The 19821-nt window shown below is 35.3% G+C and overlaps 1 protein-coding gene across 1 annotated transcript in view; it reads left to right on the top strand.

The window, feature by feature from the left end:
- Positions 1–15772, top strand: part of ADAM9 (ADAM metallopeptidase domain 9) — a 102811-nt gene extending 87039 nt beyond the window's left edge. The window contains exons 19-22 of the mRNA XM_049771915.1: positions 5276–5417; positions 6076–6163; positions 13479–13546; positions 14655–15772. Of these exons, the coding sequence (XP_049627872.1) occupies positions 5276–5417; positions 6076–6163; positions 13479–13546; positions 14655–14748 (392 nt within the window). The 3' untranslated portion in view covers positions 14749–15772. The remainder of the gene's footprint in view (positions 1–5275; positions 5418–6075; positions 6164–13478; positions 13547–14654) is intronic.
- Positions 15773–19821: the final 4049 nt, after the last annotated feature.

Raw genomic sequence — 19821 nt, forward strand, 5'->3', positions numbered from 1 at the left:
TTTCCTCTGTGTACCTTATGGTTTCAGGCCTGATATTAAGGTCTTTAATTCATTTTAATTTGACCTTTGTCCATGGTGTTAAAGAGAGATCTGATATCCTTCGTTACCTGTAGTTGACCAGCTATCCCAACAGAACTTTTTGAAGGGCTTTCTTTGCTCCACTTTTTATTTCTTGTTCTTTTACCAAATATTAATTGATTACATGTTTGGGGGTTAAATCTCACAATACTTAAATCTATTCTAATGATATGAGGGTCTGTCTTTATTCCAATATCATGCTATTTTAATTAATACTGTTTTTAGTACAGTTTAAGGTTGGGGAAAGTGATGCCTCAAATCTTTTTCCCAGGGATGTTTATTGTTCTAAATGAATGTTAGGAATATTTGATTTATTTATTTGAAAACTGTGTATCCGTTTAGAGATTGTATTAAATCTGTACAGTGCTTTGTGAAGTATTATCATTTTAATGATATTAAGTCTCAGTCTATTAGCAGGGTAGTCTCCATTTATTTGTGTCCTCTATTATTCCTTGAAGCAGTGTTTGTAGTTTTCTGTATGATGTTTTTCACCTCTTTGGTTAAGTTGACTTGAAGTACTTGAAGGCACAATTATGAATGGAATTGATTTTTTTTAATGTTTCTTTCTTCTCTTTCATTGTTGTTTATTGAAAAGCCATGGACTTTTACATGTTAATTTTGTAGGCTGCCACTTTATTATACAAATCTGTTGTTTAAGAAGCTTTTTGCAGGGGCCAGAGTGATAGAACAGTGGTAAGGCATTTGCCGTGGGGCCGGAGAGATCACATGGAAGGTAAGGCCTTTGCCTTTCATGCAGAAGGTCATCAGTTCAGGCATCCCATATGGTCCCCTGTGCCTGCCAGAAGCAGTTTCTGAGCATGGAGCCAGGAGTAACCTCTGAGCACTGCCGGGTGTGACCCAAAAACCACACACACACACACACACACACACAAAAAGGCATTTGCCTTGTATATGGCCAACATAGAACAGACCCCAGTTCGAATTCTGGCATCCCACATGGTCCTCCAAGTCTTCCAGGAGTGACTTCTGAGCACAGAGCCAGGAGTAACTTCTTAGTGTTGCCAGGTGTAACTCATAATACAAAACAACAAAAAAAAGCTTTTTGTAAACAGAGAGTCTTTAGATTTTTTTTTGCAGAGAGATTGACTTCTTTCTTTCCTATCTGGAAACACTTGATATCACTTTCTTTCCTGATAGCTATGGCAAGTACTTCTAATGCTATATGGAATAGTACTGGAGAGAGGGGGGCAACCTTGTCATGTGTCATATCTTAGATGAGTGACTTTTAGTTTTTTCCCTTTGAATATGATGTTTGTAATGAATTTGTGGTAAATGGCTTTGACAATATTGAGGAAAGTTTTTCCATTCCTATCTTATTGAGAATTTTTATCATGAAAGTTTGTTAGTTGTTGAATGATTTCTCTGCACCTATAATATCATCATATGGGTTTTTTTTTATTGATACGTTATATATTGATTGACTTGTGCATGTTAAACCATTCTTGCATTCCTGTAATGAATCCTACTTGGTCATGGTATATTACCTTCTTGATGAGTTGTTGGATTCTATTTGCTAGTATTTCATTGAGGATATTTGCATCTGTGTTCATAATAGTATCTACATAATGTGGCATACTACCTGGGTTTGATCTCAACACCCATATGGTTCTATAATTCCAGATTAGGAGTAAGCACCTGGGTGCACATCTGAGTGTTAGATCCCTGCCTCTCAGCTTCTAATATACCTTTATGTTTTAAGGACTCTCATTATGCAAATACTATTATATTAATTATTTTATGTGTTGCTTAATTTTGAAATATGTGAAGTATTTTCTAGGTGATCTATTGTTTTCTCATATATTCTACTATAATTAGAGAATATACTTTTTAGGACTTGAATTCTTTTGTAATTTTTGAAACTGGTTTTATCCCAGAATGTGGTTTATCTTCAAATAAGTTTCGTATGTACTTGAAGAGAATGTGTATTCTGCTATGTGGAGTGTTTCATAAAGACTTCATCATGTTTTTTGCCATGTTTAAGTCTTCATTATACTTAATGATTTTTATATGCTTGTTCAATCAATTAAAGTGAGAATTTTATCTCTGGTAGAGCTACTAGCTTGTCTGTTATTGCAGTTCTTTTGTCTTTTTGCATATTTTGTGTATATAACATATTTGTAACATGTTTAAATATGTTATTCAAAGGATATGTATTAGTTGCAAGACATTTGTGGTTATTTTGTACTTTTGATACATTGATTCATTTTATTATTATGAAATAATCCTCTTTATGTTTGATAGTATGCTCTTATGTTAGATAATAATAAAAGTCACTTTAGATTTCTTTTATTAATATGAGAAACCTTTCTCATACTTTTACTTTTATTCTGTGTCTTAATATTTAAAGTGAGTTTCTTTAACTTAGGTCTTTTTTTATTTTAATTGTTTGCCCATTTCCAGCTTTTTTGTTTCTAATTCAGTAAAGACTTCATTTAGGGAAAGAAAGGGAAAGTCAGATAATTCTGATTATGAGAGGAATATCTTAAGGATAATTCCCCCAATTCCTTATGAGTGGTTTGTTGTATTTAATATAGTAATGATTAATTTGGGTCTAAATCTACCATATTGTTATTTTTTATTTAAGTTTCCATTTACTTTTTCTTTTTACAGTTTAATATGCTGTTTTTGTTTCTCCGTTTTTGCTACGATTGCTTTTATACATTTACTATAAATTCTAAAATACATTGTTACTAGGTTTGCTTTAAATAGTTGATTATTTTAAAAATATTTAAATATGGGCCCGGAGAGATAGCACAGCGGCGTTTGCCTTGCAGGCAGCCGATCCAGGACCAAAGGTGGTTGGTTCGAATCCCGGTGTCCCACATGGTCCCCCGTGCCTGCCAGGAGCTATTTCTGAGCAGACAGCCAGGAGTAACCTCTGAGCAACGCCGGGTGTGGCCCAAAAACCAAAAAAAAAAAAAAAAGATTTAAATATAAGAAGTTATTTATATATACATAATTACAATTCTGATGTTGTTTATTCTCTGTGTGTAAATTTAGATCTCATGTGATGCAATTTAATTCTGCTTGGAGCACTTAGTTTTATATTTTCCCTCAATAATACGAACTTTTATTTTTATAGCTTTATTTTTTATTTTTATATAGTTCATAATACAGTTTTTCCAAGCAGTCAGTATGCCAACATTAATCTCACCACCAATGTGACTTCCCCTTCACCAGTCTCCCTAGTTTTCTATTTTTCCCCAATAAACCTGCCACAATCACTTAGCAGGGAAAAATAAATTTACTTATATTGCTTGTTATAACAAACTGGCAAATGGAATTATAAAATAAAACAATATAAGTCAGCTTGTGATAATACTAAAGTCATTGTCTGGGGATTTACTGAGGTGGTTGGTATTGGATGAGACTTTTGTATTACTGTTTTTTGCTTATTTGACTTGTTGGGCTTCCTCACAACATTCCCATCAAATTAGATGTGCTCCTACCTATTGGACTGTCAGACTGTAAAATATGAAAGAGGTGTCCAGGTTCTGGTCTCAGGCCATTTTATGTTGGAGGAAGAGTAGTGTGACAGATGCTGGGCTGCTCTGCAAGAGAGGTGATCTACCCTCCACCATTGTAATATAGCTTGGGAGTTTTTCACCTGGAGATTGAGCTACCTGGGGTCATTGGTAGCTTGGTAATTTTTTGGGATTAGTTGTGGAACTGGCCACTTTTATATTAGGGGAGGTTGAGTATGGTAGCTGCTAGGTCTCTCTGAAAATCTGCACACTCTGTTCTGAGAAAGCCTCAGAGTTTTTAGCCCCAGGATTAGTTTGCCTAAGGGCATTGAGCTGCTTGGTGACTTTTCCAATATGACTTTTTAAATGTTTTTTTTTTAATGTTTTGTTTGTTTGTTTGTTTGTTTGTTTTTGTCCACCCACCTCTTGTAGTGCTCAAGGTTTACTCTTGTCTCAGCATTCAGGAATTACTCTTGGAGCTATCTTTTAAACACCCCTTTTTTGACGGTGTTGTGTTCAAGCCCAGGACCTCACATTTGTAAAGCCTGTGCTCTGCTTCTAAGCTACGTCTCCAGCCCTTAAGGAATATTTGTATATTGCTGTCTGGCATACTAAATTGTAATTGCCACTTTAGTGAATAGTTTTGCTAGTACTCAAAAATTGGTGAATGAATCTATCTACTGATATAGCAATTTTACTCTGTTAAAATTATTCTATAGATCTATCCACATATTTACATTATGTAGATAATAATTTTTGAAATGGCAAATATGAAAGTATCACGTTTGGGTAGAAAGTGCAGGGATTATAGTTCTATCTTTCTTGGAGTTGACTCCTGTTCTATCTCTGGCACCACTATCTTGAGAACACAGATCCAGGCCCCAAGCACTGCTGCATATGACCAACCTCTTCTCATGCCTTAAAAAAAAAAAAAGTTAAAGTATCAATAGAATATGGAGTTGTTTTTGTTTGTTGTTTGTTTGTTTTGTGCTACACTCAGTGGTGTTCAGGATCTATTCCTAGCTCTTCACTCAGGAACTACCCCTTGCATTGCTCAGGGGACCATATAGGATGCTAGGGATCGAATTCTGGTCGGCTGTGTGCAAGACAAATGTCCCTACAGGCTGTAATATTGCTCTGGTCAAGAGTTTTATATAGGAAAATCAGCTGGGGAACCAGAGCAATAGAATAGCAAGTAGGGCATTTATTTGCCTTAAACATGGCTGACTGGGTTCTCTCCCTGGCATCCTATATGGTCTTATGAGTTTGCCAGGAGGAATTCCTGACTACAGAGCCAGTAGTACCACCTGAATACTACTGGGTGTGGCCCCAAAACTGTAAAGAAAAACAAAACAAAACAAAACAAAAAAGCAGGAGAAAGAAAATGAGCTGAACCTCTGTGTATAGTTTGGGAAGATGGAGAGAAATGAGAAAAGTAATGTGCTGGATAGTGTTTATACTGTTATCTTTTGTGAATATGCATATATGTTATGAATACATTCTTTAGAATTATGTGAAAATAATAATTATTTAGGTGGAGGGAAAATGAAGTAAGTTGGGATAAGATATGAATAACTCTATGCTTTCCACTTCTTTTCTGTCTGATTTTTGAAATGTGAACACTTATATAAATTATTTATAATGACCATGCCTTTGTCTATAGGACTTGACAGTTGTTTTAATGACTATTAATGTAAATTTCTTCTCTCTAGAAAAGAATACTGCCTTGAGGGATGGACTTCTGGTTTTCTTCTTTCTAGTAGTTCCTCTTATTGTACTTGCTGCTTTTATCTTCATAAAGAGAGATCAACTACAGAAACGATTCTTCAGAAAGAAGAGATCACGAACATATGAGTACTTAGATTTTTTTTTTCATTTCAATTAATATATATTTAATTATCATAGAGGTGGCTTTTAAAATAGGACTCTTAGTTATTTCTTTAGTATTTTGACATGATCAGCAGGCATTGAAGGATAGTGGTAACTGTTATGTCTTTTAATGTGAAAGGAAAGAATTATTATGGTGAACAGCCCTTAGGATTTTTTTTTTTTTTTTTTTTGGTTTTTGGGCCACACCCGGCATCGCTCAGGGGTTACTCCTGGCTATCTGCTCAGTAGTAGCTCCTGGCAGGCACGGGGGACCATATGGGACGCCGGGATTTGAACCGATGACCTTCTGCATGAAAGGCAAACGCCTTATCTCCATGCTATCTCTTCGGCCCCAGGATTTTTTAATTCTCAGACCAAGCATGTGCTTCAATTCTCTTATTTTAGGAAAAAATGAGGCAAATGTTTAAAACACTGGCCTTTTTGACCAAATTTTTAAAATTTTAGCTTATTCAATTGAAGATGGGGTTAAAATTTCTTATAACGTGAGGATTAAAATCATAGAATTTTTAGTTGTAATCATCACTATCTTCAATGTTATTATTCCATATCTGGGACAGTACTTGGTATATGTAATATGTCATAATAATGTTTAATAGTAATTAGTTAAATTTGTTTCTTTCAGATCAGATGACAAAAGTCAAGCACAAGTTTCTAGACAGCAAGCAAGTGTCCCTCAACATGTTTCTCCAGTTAATCCTCCTAGACAAGTTGTAAGTTTAAAAAGAAAATTATTTTTTTCTTTATTATATCTCACATACTGTATTGTGAGATATGATATATTATTGCATCTCACATATATATTTGTTTTGAGGGTTTTTTGATTTGTTTGTTTTTTGAGGGGGCCACTTTTGGCTCTGTTCAGGGTTTACTCCAGACTTCCCAGGAATCACTTATGGAGAGGATCAGGGTACCATCTTGAGTGCCAGGGATCAAGCCCAGGCTGACGGCATCTTACTTACTATACTATCCTTGTAGTTCCCAGTATTTTTTAATATTACAGAAAAATTTTATATATCTATAAAGCAATATAGATAAATTAATCAGAATTTAGTTTAGTTACACAATGCCTGTGGGGCCCCCAATTCAGCAAAGATGAAAAAGATATCTTGATATACAGTTTCTTGCCTTGACCCCAAGATTGGAAAAAGACACAGAACCCTGATATTCCTATGTTGATTTTGTTTATTTTTTTCTGTATATTGATGTTTTTGCTTTTGTTTTTGTTTTTGGGTCATGCCCAATGTTGCTCATGGTTTACTTTTGGCTCTGAACTCAGAAATCACTCGTGTTGGGCTTGGGACCAAATGGGATGCTGGAGATTGAACCTGGGTTGGCCATGTACAAGGCAAATACCCTACCCACTGTGCTATCGCTCTGGCCCTATTGTCTGACTGTTTTCAATGCCTGATAGCTAAGCACATGGTAGTAAATACATTGTGCTGAGTTCTTAGAATAGGCCTCATTATCTTAGCAATAGAACCCATAATTATTGTTTCTTTGATTGTAAGAGTGAGTATTCGAATAATGATTTTTTATCATATATATATGCCTATAGATATCTTTTTTCATACATATAAGAAATACAGGTAGTATTTCTTTTTAGGTTTTTGGGGGGCTGCTATCACTCTGGCTCCTTCTTTTTAATATATATTCAATGCATTATTTATACATACTTATCTAAAACCTGCTTTTTCCTTTAACATTGCTGTTATTTGTCCATATAATATATATTGTTCTTCATTATTTTTCTACAGTTGATTGCATTAAGCCCTTGACTAATGTTTTATTCAGCATAACTTTGTTATAATATTTGTAAGACAAAAAGAATCCTAATGAAGGAAATGGACTTAATTTTGTTTGCTCAACTTCTGTGACCCTGTATATGGTATTATGGGAACTTTTCATATATAAAAACACAGTCTAAAAAATCTATTTTATTCTGAAAAATTAGATCCTAATCTTTCATCATTATAAATTTGAGGTGACTATTTTATATGTCTTCTCAAACACGTATGAAATCTAGGATTGAGTGTATAATATGGTAACTAACATATGTAGTTACCCACTTGTCACTATTTGAATTTTATTCAAACAATAAAATGTTAAATAAAAGCAGAGAATTTTTTTTGGGGGTGGGGTCACTCCTGGCTTGGGGGACCATATGGGATGCCAGGGATTGAACTACGGTTCGTCTTGGGTCAGCTGCGTGAAAGGCAAACTCCCTACCGCTGCGCCATGGCTCTTGCCCCAAGAATGTTGATTTTTTTTTAATTATCTTTATTTAAACACCGTGATTACAAATATAATTGTAGTTGTATGATTACAGTCATGTAAAAAACACCCCCCTTCACCAGTGCAGGATTCCCACCACTAATTTCCCAGATCTACCTACTCCCCACCCCACCCACACCTGTACTCGAGACAGGCTTTCTTTTTCCCTCATTCATTAACATAGTTATGATAGTTTTCAGTGTAGTTATTTCTCTAACTGCACTTATCATTCTGTGTGGTGAGCTTCATGTCATTAGCTGCACCTACATGGGAGGATGGGGGGAAGTAAGGGTTGGGACTGAGGCAGTAAAATATTAGAAATGAGCTTTGTAGGGCAGTATCAAGTCCCAATACAAGATGGATATTATGGATATATAGAATATATGCACACAATACTATCAATATGAAAACAAAGAGAAAAAATTTCCACTGACTATCCCAATATAAATCAGTGCTTGAACAGCCTGCCCTCCTCCCAGGGCGCATTCCCATTAGTGTAGGGAGAGATAGGGGGAAAGCCTGTTGACCCCTATAGAGTCCACCTAGACAGGTGCCCAGGGAAAGACTGAAGTCTAGGGGAGAAAAACCCTATACCTGGCAAGAGCTGGTCTCCAGAATCAAGGACAAAATCGGAAGCCAAATGTCTGCCCGCCCTCCTCTCCATGCACCTCCCCCCTGGAGTACAGAGGGAAGGGGGAACCTGAGGACCACTAAGAGTCCACCTGAACCCACTTCTGGCCATCTGAGCTGGCACCCAGGGAAGGCCTGGAGTCAGGGGAAAAAGACAAGGACGGCTGGGGGCCTGCCAAGCCTCCCAGCACTCCTCAGGCTAGGGAGAAAGGCTCTGGTATGGGGCCTCCCCAAACCCCATACTTGGTGATATTTTTTTTTTAAATAAATTTTTAACCGAATCACTGTGAGATAGTTAGAAAGTTGGTCATGATCAAGTTTCATTCATGCATTGTCCACAGCCATCTCTTTACCAGTGTACATTTCCCAATCCCAGTGCCCCAGTTTGCTTTCTACCTTCCTTCTATCTTCCCTTCGGCTTGCTTCCTCCTTTTATATATTTATCTCTTGTTCTTTTCTCCTTTTAAATACTGTGGTTTGCAATATGGGTACTGCAATATGGGTATCATAGGTATCTCACTTTATTTCTTTTCACTACTCAGTTCTTGTCCAGAGTGATTATTTCCAACTATTTTTGTAATATTTATGGTTTTTGGGCTACTCTCAGTGGTGCTCCTGGGTTACACCTGGCTCTGCTGTTGCAATGCTCCTGGGACCAAACGGCATGCCCTAATTGCACTTCCCTGCTCTTTGTAGCATGTTTAACACTATGGGCAGTACTCTTGGTCCTCATTTCTATTGTCTTTGGGTATTATTACCATGCTATTATTTTATATTCTACAAATGAGTGTGATCATTCTCTGTCTATGTCTATTTATCTTTATCCCTCTGACACATTTTACTCAACAGGATACTCTTTATATCCATTCATGTAAAAGCAAATGTCTTTTTTTTTTTTTTTTTTTTGGTTTTTGGGCCACACCCGGTGATGCTCAGGGGTTACTCCTGGCTATGCGCTCAGAAGTCGCTCCTGGCTTGGGGGTCCATATGGGACACCGGGGGATCGAACCACTGTCCCTCCAAGGCTAGTGCAGGCAAGGCAGGCACTTTACCTCTAGCACCACCCTTGACTTCATCTTTTTCTAACAACTGTGTAGCTTTCCATTTGTTGATGTTCCATAGTTTCTTTTTTTATTCACTCATCTGTTCTTGGATACTTGGGTTATTTCTAGATTCTGGCTATTGTCAATAGTGCCATAGTGAACACAGAAATGCAGGTGTCTTTTTTGCATTGTGTTTCTTTTTGGGCCCCTAGGGTATATTCCCAGGAGTGGTATTAATTGGTTATATAAGAGCTCAAATTCTAGGTATTTTTTTTTAGGTTTTGGTTTTGGTTTAGATTTTTATTTTTGTTTTGGGCCACACCCAGTGACGCTCAGGGCTACTCATAGCTAGGTGCTCAGAAATCACCCCTGGCTTGGGGGAATCATATGAGACTCTGGGGATCGAACCGAGGTCCATCCTGGGTCAGCTGCATGCAAGGCAAATGCTATACCACTGTGCTATTACTCAGGCCAGTTTTGAATATTTTAGTCTGAGTTTGAATATGCTCGTTCACTTTATTTTTAATAAATGTATACTGTTCTAGCATACAAATATAAAAATTTAAACTGTTTCAAATCTTACTGTCACAAAAAATTGATCAATTATTTTTGTACCTGCCGTTGCATATTTGTAGAAGTACATGTTAGATAAATTCTTTTTTTTGGCTTCTAAAATATTTTTTTTAATTTTTTTTCTTTATTTAAACATCTTGATTACAAATATGATTGTGATTAGGTTTCAGTCATGTAAAGAACACCCCCCTTCACCAGTGCAACATTCCCACTACCAATGTTCCAAATCTCCCTCCATCCCACACCACCCCTACCTGTACTCTAGACAGCCTTTCCAGTTTCCTCATTCATTCACATGATTATGGTTGTTCTCAGTGTAGTTATTTCTGTAACTGCACTCACCACTCTTTGTGGTGAGCTTCATGAAGTGAGCTGGAAGTTCCAGTCCTCCTCTCATTGTCTCTAAGGATTGTTGCAAAAATGACTTTTATTTTTCTTAAAACCCATAGATGAGTGAGACTATTCTGCATCTCTCTTTCTCTCTCCCTCTGACTTATTTCACTCAGCATGATAGACTCTTATACATCCATGTATAGGAAAATTTCATGACTTCATCTCTCCTAATGGCTGCATAATATTCCATTGTGTATATGTACCACAGTTTCTTTAGCCATTCGTCTGTTGAAGGGCATCTTGGTTGTTTCCAGAGTCTGGCTATTGTGAATAATTCTGCAATAAATATAGGTGCGAAGAAGGGGTCTTTGTATTGTATACTTGTGTTCCTAGGGTATATTCCCTAGGAGTGGAATAGCTGGGTCGAATGGGAGTTCAATTTACAGTTTTTGGAGGAATCTCCATATTGCTTTCCATAGAGGTTGGACTAGACGGCATTCCCACCAGCAGTGGATAAGAGTTCCTTTCTCTCCACATCCCTGCCAGCACTGATTGTTCTCATATTTTATGATGTGTGCCAATCTCTGTGGTGTGAGATGGTATCTCATTGTTGTTTTGATTTGCATCTCCCTGATGATTAGTGATGAGGAGTATTTTTTCATGTGCCTTTTGGCCATTTGTATTTCTTTTTCATCAAAGTGTTCATTTCTTCTCCCCATTTTTTGATGGGATTAGATGTTTTTTTTTCTTGTAAAGTTCTGTCAGTACCCTGTATATTTTGGAGATTAGCCCCTTATCTGATGGGTATTGGGTGAATAGTTTCTCCCACTCAGTGGATGGCTCTTGTATCCTGGGCACTATTTCTTTTGAGGTGCAGAAGCTTCTCAGCTTAATGTATTTCCATCTGTTTATCTCTGCTTCAACTTGTTTGGAAAGTGCAGTTTCCTCCTTGAAGATGCCTTTAGTCTTGATGTCATGGAGTGTTTTACCTACGTTTTGTCCTATATACCTTATGGTATCAGGTCTGATATCAAGGTCTTTAATCCATTGGGATTTTACCTTTGTACATGATGTTAATTGGGGGTCTATGTTTGCTTTTTTGCAAGTGACTAACCAGTTCTGCCAGCATCACATGTTGAAGAGGCTTGCCCTGCTCCACTTAGGATTTCTTGCTCCTTTGTCAAAGATTAGGTGATTGTATGTCTGGGGAACATTGTCTGAGAACTCAAGCCTATTCCACTGATCTGAGGGTCTGTCTTTATTCCAGTACCATGCTGTTTTGATAACTGTTGCTTTGTAGTACAGTTTAAAGTTGGGGAAAATAATGCCTCCCATTTTCCTTTTCTCTAGGAGTGCTTTAGCTATTCGAGGGTGTTTATTGTTCCAGATGAACTTCATAAGTGTTTGATCCACTTCTTTGAAGAATGTCATGGGTATCTTTAGAGGGATTGCATTAAATCTGTACAATGCTTTGGGGAGTATTGCCATTTTAATGATGTTAATCCTGCCAATCCATGAGCAGAGTATCTGTTTCCATTTCCGTGTGTCCTCTCTTACTTCTTGGAGCAGGGCTTTATAGTTTTCTTTATATAGGTCCTTCACGTCTTTGTTCAAGTTGATTCCAAGATATTTGAGTTTGCATGGCACTAATGTGAATGGGATTGCCTTCTTGACGTCCATCTCTTCCCTATCATTATTGGTGTATAAAAAGGCCATTGATTTCTGTGTGTTAATTTTGTAGCCTGCCACCTTGCTATATGAGTCTATTGTTTCTAGAAGCTTTTTGGTAGAGTCTTTAGGGTTTTCTAAGTAGAGTATCATGTCATCTGCAAATAGTAAGAGCTTGACTTCTTCCTTTCCTATCTGGATTCCCTTGATATCTTTTTCTTGCCTGATTGCTATAGCAAGCACTTCCAATCCTATGTTGAAGAGGAGTGATGAGAGCGGACAGCCTTGTCTTGTACCAGAATTTGGAGGAAAGGCTTTTAGTTTTTCTCCATTAAGGATAATATTTGCCTTTGGCTTGTGGTAGATGGCTTTGTATTGAGAAAGGTTCCTTTCATTCCCATCTTGTTGAGAGTTTTGATCAAGAATGGGTGTTGGAACTTATCAAATGCTTTCTCTGCATCTATTGATATGATCATGTGATTTTTATTTTTCTTGTTGTTGACAATGTGTATGATGTTGATAGATTTACAGATGTTAAACCATCCTTGCATTCGTGGGATGAAACCTACTTGGTCATAGTGTATGATCTTCTTGATGATGCATTGGATTCTATTTGCCAGGATTTTGTCGAAGATCTTTGCATCTGCATTCATCAGAGATATTGGTCTGTAATTTTCTTTTTTGGCAGCATCTCTGTCTGGTTTTGGTATCAAGGCGATGTTGGCTTCATAAAAGCATGTTAGATAAATTCTAAGAAGTGAATTTTAATCATGTCTTTAAAAATGCTATTCCTATAGCATTGCAGAAAGGACTAGAGTCTTAAATTTTTCATCCATTCTCTATTTTCACAGTGTGATTATGTAGTTGATGGTGGCAAAAAAACGCAGGTGATAGACCACCTATTTTTTTTACAGAACAAGAATAATACTTAAGCTTATTTCCAACCATATGTATTTTCTTAATTCACAGTGTTTTAGAAATTAACAGCAGGTTGTGAAAACCTCTTCATCAGTGACTTAATTATCATCTCTAATCTTTTGAAATGTAATATGTGTGAAATAATTTTACTTTTACTTTCTTATTGAATTTATGTTAAAGATTCTTACTTTTATAAAATTTTAAATACCCTGTTTAAGGAAGAATACCATAACTTCCAAAATTAAGGCTTATAAACTAGTGGTATTTACAATGTTAGCTAGGTTTGTTTAGATATGATTGTAGATTTTGGAGTAGGTTTTATTTAAAATAGGAAATTTGTCACCTTTCAACTAAATCTTAATTTAGAACATATACAAGTAGTTTTACTGACTAAAAAAGAAAATGACTTTAAAAGAATTAAATATTTCATATTTGTGATGAACGTGATAAGTAAGCAAAATACTTTAAATGTTAGCATTGTATATTGTTTAGTCATTGGTTTAATATTCTGAATTTTATATGGATATTAAACTGTATATATATTCATGAATATATTATGGTGATAACCTTTCTTTTTTTTTTTTTTTAGCCTATATATGCAAACAGGTTTCCAGTACCAGCTTATGCAGCCAAGCAGCCTCAGCAATTCCCATCAAGGTCTGAAGTAAATTCTTTTAGATTATTTGACTAAAATCTGAGAATTTAAATTTGAATAAATTACTTATTACTAATGACTTTGATAGAGCACACATTTTAGATTTTATTTAAGGGGCCAAAAGATAATTTAAAGGGCTAGAGTGTATGCTATATGTGCTCCCCAGCACTGCATTGTTTCCTGTTCACCTGTTTTCCAATGCATTGAGCACCATAGAGTGTGGCTCCCTCCAAATAAAATAAAAAGTACTTTTAATTTTTGTGATTTTAGGTTTTTTTGTTTTTGTTTTTTTTTTTTGGCTTTTAGGTCACACCCATTTGATGCTCTGGGGTTACTCTTGGCTAAGCACTCAGAAATTGCCCCTGGCTTGGGGGGAACATATGGGACGCCGGGGGATCAAACCACAGTCTGTCCTAGGCTAGTGCTGGCAAGGCAGACACCTTACCTCTAGCGCCACCTCACTATTTTTTGTCATCTTAATGCAATGTCAAAATCAATTATTTTATTTTCAAAAATTACTTTATTTAAACATCATCGTTTACAGAGTTGTTCATGATAGTTTTTCACCACAGTTACAAAATTAGTAATGATTATTAGTCATAATAGTATAAGATACTCTTCACCAGTACGCATTTCCTACTACCTGTGTCCCAAGTTTCATTCTTGCCCTCTCCCCTGTCTTCTCCCTTGACTGCCTCTGTGACAGACATTTCTCTTCTTCTCTCTCACCGAAAATCAATTTATAAAGAAGCTTACACAATATTGTCAGCTGATACTACAGTCTGATATATTTGATTCAGAAACAAATGCCTTCAAAATAACTAGCAATATAAAGTAAGATAGAATGGACTAAACTTCCCATGAGGAACATCTCGGAAAGCAAGCTATCAGAGTAATTCTGCATCCTCTGTCTTTTGCTTTGAATAGCAGAGCTTGGTTGGCAGAGTATGTGGGTGAGCACTGTATGAGTAGACCTTCCGTACTAAATGAATTGTCAGTGATATTAGGATGGTAATAACCTATAATAACATACAATATTTGGCTCATAATGAGCATAGAATAATTACACTTAAGGATTAATGAACTCTTCCTTTTCCCCCTCTCTTATAGGCCACCTCCACCTCAACCGAAAGTACCAGCTCAGGGAAATTTAATACCTGCTCGTCCTGCACCTGCACCACCTTTATATAGTTCTCTTACTTGAATTTTTTAAAAAATAACTTTGCTTATGTGAATATCTTCAGGAAACTGAGCTAATACTTTATCTCCCTGATGTTTTCTTGAAAAGCCTTTCTTGCTGCAACAATGAATGAAAGCAAAATACTGCGAAACAAACTTTACTAATGATACAGGAAAACTGAATGGAAATTGAGTAGGCTGCATTGAGAAATATAAAAAATGTATTAGGAAAATCAGGGAATATATAATAGTATTTCAATTCCTGTCATTGAGTAAATTCTCAGTTATCTGTGAGTTAATGTACTTAGCATGGATTATATTATTTTGAACATGTTAGTACTGTAATAATTCTCAAAAGGTTATTGTTTTAAGTCCTGTCATGTATTTCAGTACCTTGTCATTATTAATGTAATTCTGATTGAACATACAGAAATCTAATACCTATGGATGTTTTTTAGTTAGCTGCCAGTAATATATAATCATTTTCATCTTTGAATGGACTAATTATTGTCAAACCCTAGAGTCCTGTCTATTTCATTTAGTACATGAATATTCTATTCTTAGAAAATACATAAAATATACAACAAGATACAGTATTTTGAAAAAAAAAGTACTTTAAAATGCATTTTGTATATTCACACACATCCTTCATTTTTTATGATTCTATGGGTAAATGATTGTATGGATTCTATAGGCAATAGAGTCTGCATCTATCTATAGATAGTAATTATTAGAAAAGTTAATAGAATTTTTATTTGTAATCATGTAACATGATATTAAATAATGTAATAATCCTTCAGGTACAAAGTATTTAATAAAGCTAATCAATATTGATCCATGAATAGAGCAAAGCAGGAACTATTATAATGTCTTCAATCCATTATGCTGTCAAAACCACTTGGGAATTTTCTGAGCACTTTAATGAAGTCTTAATGAATTTTCAAAATTTGTTATTAATATAATTTAGAATGTTTACATTTGCCAAGGTCTACTAAATAATTTCTCTGTTCATACTAATATTTTCAAAGAGAAGGGAAAAATGAAGTCTTCAGATAAGAACAAAAAGTGTGGTGTCTGAATTATCATCTCACCTCTGTTAAGAAGATAATTTTTTACTAATGGAATAAATGTATGTATGGATGATAAAGTTTTAAACACTCAAAAAGTTTTTTCATAAACGTTCATAATAAATTTCAATAAGTTTACTAACGGAATTTCCTTATCTTAAAAGTTTGGTTTGTATTTGTACATATACAAATACAATATTTACAACAAATAAAATACTTGAAATTCTGTTTTGTGTGTCCAGTAACAGTCTAAATACTTAGATATTTATTACATTATTAAAACACTATACTTTAATTGAAATACTAAACTTTTGTACATGTTATCCCATTGAGTTTATAGAATTTTGATGACTTGTACAGTGCCTTTTTATTAAAAGAAACAAAATGGATATTTAAAATTTTTAAGATGTCATATTTTAACAATTTATATATTAAAATTATAAATTATTCTAAGTGAAGACTTTTCATTTTGCTTAAATCTGAGTAAATCTATAATAGACTAAAATGTTGGGTGCTTTCACTTGTTCACTCATACTTTCAAATCTTGCAACTAATATTTACTGAAATTTAATAATTGGATATAGTATACAATAACCATTCTTGGAATTAGATGATCTTTAGTTATTTGAATCTTTAGAAAAATTTCTAAAATATTTATTAAGTCTAGTTTCTATACTTATTAGTATGTATTTTCACATGCTTTGTATGCTATTTATTTCTATTTCTTCACTTATTTTGAATTATATGTTCATAAATTTACTATGTTGGTGTATTTCAAAGAAGGACTCACTATATGGTTAAGCATAGTTAGATTTTCTAAGCATAAATTATTATTAAGTTCTGTAAATACTTTACTAAAAATTAGTCATGTTGCAGGTACCATATATATACAGATATATATATAAATGTGTATATATAAATATATATACACATATATATATAAAAATGTGTAAATTCTGGGTAAGACATTCCTTTTTTATTGAGTGAGCTATATGTAAACAGAATATAAAGGTGATTTACAAATATAACTATGAAAATACCTAAGAAATTAGTTATCTAGAGACTAACTCAGAATTCTTAGCACTGTGACAGTTGACTGCTTATTCATCAGATACTGACTCAGTAGCTGCCTGGAAGCAATGTTGTTATAGCACTGGCTCTTGCAGTTCAGATGCATTCTTGGTGTGTATTTTTGTTATTTTGTTTTCCTTCATGATACACTTTTTTTTGACTGGGGCACATTTGACTGTGCTCAGAACTTAATCCTGACTGCACTCATGGATAACTTTAGCAGTCTCAGGGCAATATGGGATGATGTGCTGGAATTGAACCTGGGTTGATTGCAAGCAAAACAAATGCCCTACCTGCTGTATATTTCTCTGATCCCATAACATACTTTTTAAAAATTAATATTGTCCTGTTCTGAACAAAATTCAGTACATCCACATAATTGAATTCCAACTGTTAACTTAGATGTGCAGATTCCCCAGATAAAACTTTTCTCAGTTTTAAAATTGTTTGGCATGCCAGAAAAGTAAATGTACAAAGAGACTAGGGGAGAGGCTGAGAAATTTGACTAGCATTTTCTGCTGGAACACATTTAATTTTATGGGCATTCTTATTGTATGTCCTTTAGTTTATGAATAAGTATATTGAGAAGTTACTGAATAAGAGATAACATCATGTGAATTTAGCCACTGCTCTGAAAAATCAGATTAACCAAGAAACTTGGATATTGCCTACTTAAAAGTGCATTAGGGAAGTAGGTTTGGCGGGGGTGTGGTGGGGGGAGCGGAAGGGGTGGTTAGGGCCAGGCAACATAGATTCTTCACCAAAATATAAAATCCCACCTTTTCCATTTATTGGAATCTTTTCACACATATGACTATAGTTTTTTTTTTAGAAAACAAGTCTTAACAAATGTTTGCTTGTGTACCTGTATTAATACAAAAGTGCACAATACACATGATAATTATTTTTTGTCACCAACACAAGCTTAAGTTTTATGAGAAATTTGACTAAAACTAGAGTGTCTGAGGTGGTTAGATAACTCCAGGCTATTAAAAGAGATCAGAATTTGTCACAGGACCTTACTGATTTTTAGGTAGGTGCAAGCGTCAGAAGGTTAGTATACAGGGCACTAATAGCATCACCTTTAACCCCAGCTTAGAAGTAGGGTAGTTTAGCCCTTTAATGCGCGCGGAAACCCCTCCCACCGGGTTTGCAAAGCCCGGTGGCTGTTGGGTAGAGCCAGGCTCGAGCCGTCCAACGGCCACTCCTTCAATATCAGTTTGGAGCCACACCATGTTCCGTCTAATGATATTACTTGCCGGCCTCTACAATTTGCTTCTGTCACAATCAGGTGGAGACCCTGTTATTTCTTTCCCGAGAGGAGGAAGATTTTTTTTCTTAGCCTCTGTTCAGTGCTTCCCCGCTGTGGTTTGGATCTTTTTACCTTGTCCTTTCGGAAATAGCCGTTGTTTGGGAACACGGCAGAGGGAGATGTTAGTATGCAGTTGTGAACATTTTTTTTTATATGTCTACAAGGCCCTTTTTTCTTTGGAGCAGAATCGATTGAGAGGTCTTAAGTGCATTTTTTTGGGGATTGGGTTGCTTATTTTTCGTTGTTGAATTGTGATTTCCCCCCAATATATTATATATATACATACATATATAAATATATACTATATATATAAACATATACTATATATTTATATATATATATACTATATATATATACTGTTGGAATATGATGGTAAATATCTTCCATCTGGGATAAGGTTGCCATATTTTTCTTTCAGTTTTTTTTTTTGGGGGGGGGGCACACCCAGCAGTGCTCAGGGGAGCACATTGACAGGCATGGGGGACCATAAGGGATGCCAGGATTCAAACCACCGTCCTTCTGCATGGAAGGCAAACGCCTTACCTCCATGCTATCTCGCCAGCCCAACCTGTCTATTTTTCTACCAACTGTTTAAAAACGATTTCTTTTGCCATTGTAAAAACTTGACTTACTATGGTGAGTTAGACATTCACCTCTATGAATTTACTTTCATACTTTTTTGTTTGTTTTTTGGGTCACTCCCGGTGGCTCTCAAGGTTTACTCCTGACTGTAATCTCAGAAATCGCTCCTGGCAGGCTTTGGGGACCATATGGGATACCATGAATCAAACTGGGGGGGGGGGGTGTCCATTTGGGGTTGGTCTGCACTAGCCCCTTTCTTACTATTTTTTGGGTTTGTGTGAATTAGCATATTTGGGGCAGAGGAGCCACAGCCAGTGATGTTGGATGGGATTAATTCCACTTTGATACTCAAGGAATGATGTGATGTCAGGGATCAAACTTGGGGCATCTGCATGCAAAGCATGTGCTCCAGCTATGTGAGTCATCTCCGCAATTTAAATGCTATGTTGTTTTATTTATTACTTCTTTGTAATGTAGTTTGAAGTAGAACTGTGAGCTCTGCTTTACCTCTTTTTGCTCAAAATTCTTTGACTATTTCAGGTCATTTATGACTGAATATAAGCATTAATAATGTTTCATTTTTTAAAAAATATTTTTAAAAACATTTAAAAAACATGGTATGTCTTTTCATTTCTTTGGGCTGTATTTCATCTTTCTTAAATTTATTCCCAGGTATGTTATCTTTACATTTTTAAATTAAAATTATTTTAATTAAACCACTATGATTTACAAAGTTATCTTGTTTTCTCTTTAAAACATTTTTATTGAGATAATGGGATTTAGATTACTGTAAATTACACTTTTTATGTATATATCATTTCAACACCAGATCCCTCACTAGTATCCCAAGGCCACCTTCCAACCTTCTCCTAACATATGTAGGCTCAGTTTGATAGACAAAGTCTTCTCTCCGATGATTTCGACCACTATTTGTCTTTTACTATGTTTCTTTAACATAGGAGCCATATTTTATGTATGTTTATTTTATGGAAGTGGTGACAACACACAGATGAATAATCATCCGTGAAATTTTTTCACAAAACTGTAAATCAAAAATGTTTTTAAA

Source organism: Suncus etruscus, chromosome 4, assembly GCF_024139225.1.
Source record: "Suncus etruscus isolate mSunEtr1 chromosome 4, mSunEtr1.pri.cur, whole genome shotgun sequence".
NCBI lineage: Eukaryota > Metazoa > Chordata > Mammalia > Eulipotyphla > Soricidae > Suncus > Suncus etruscus.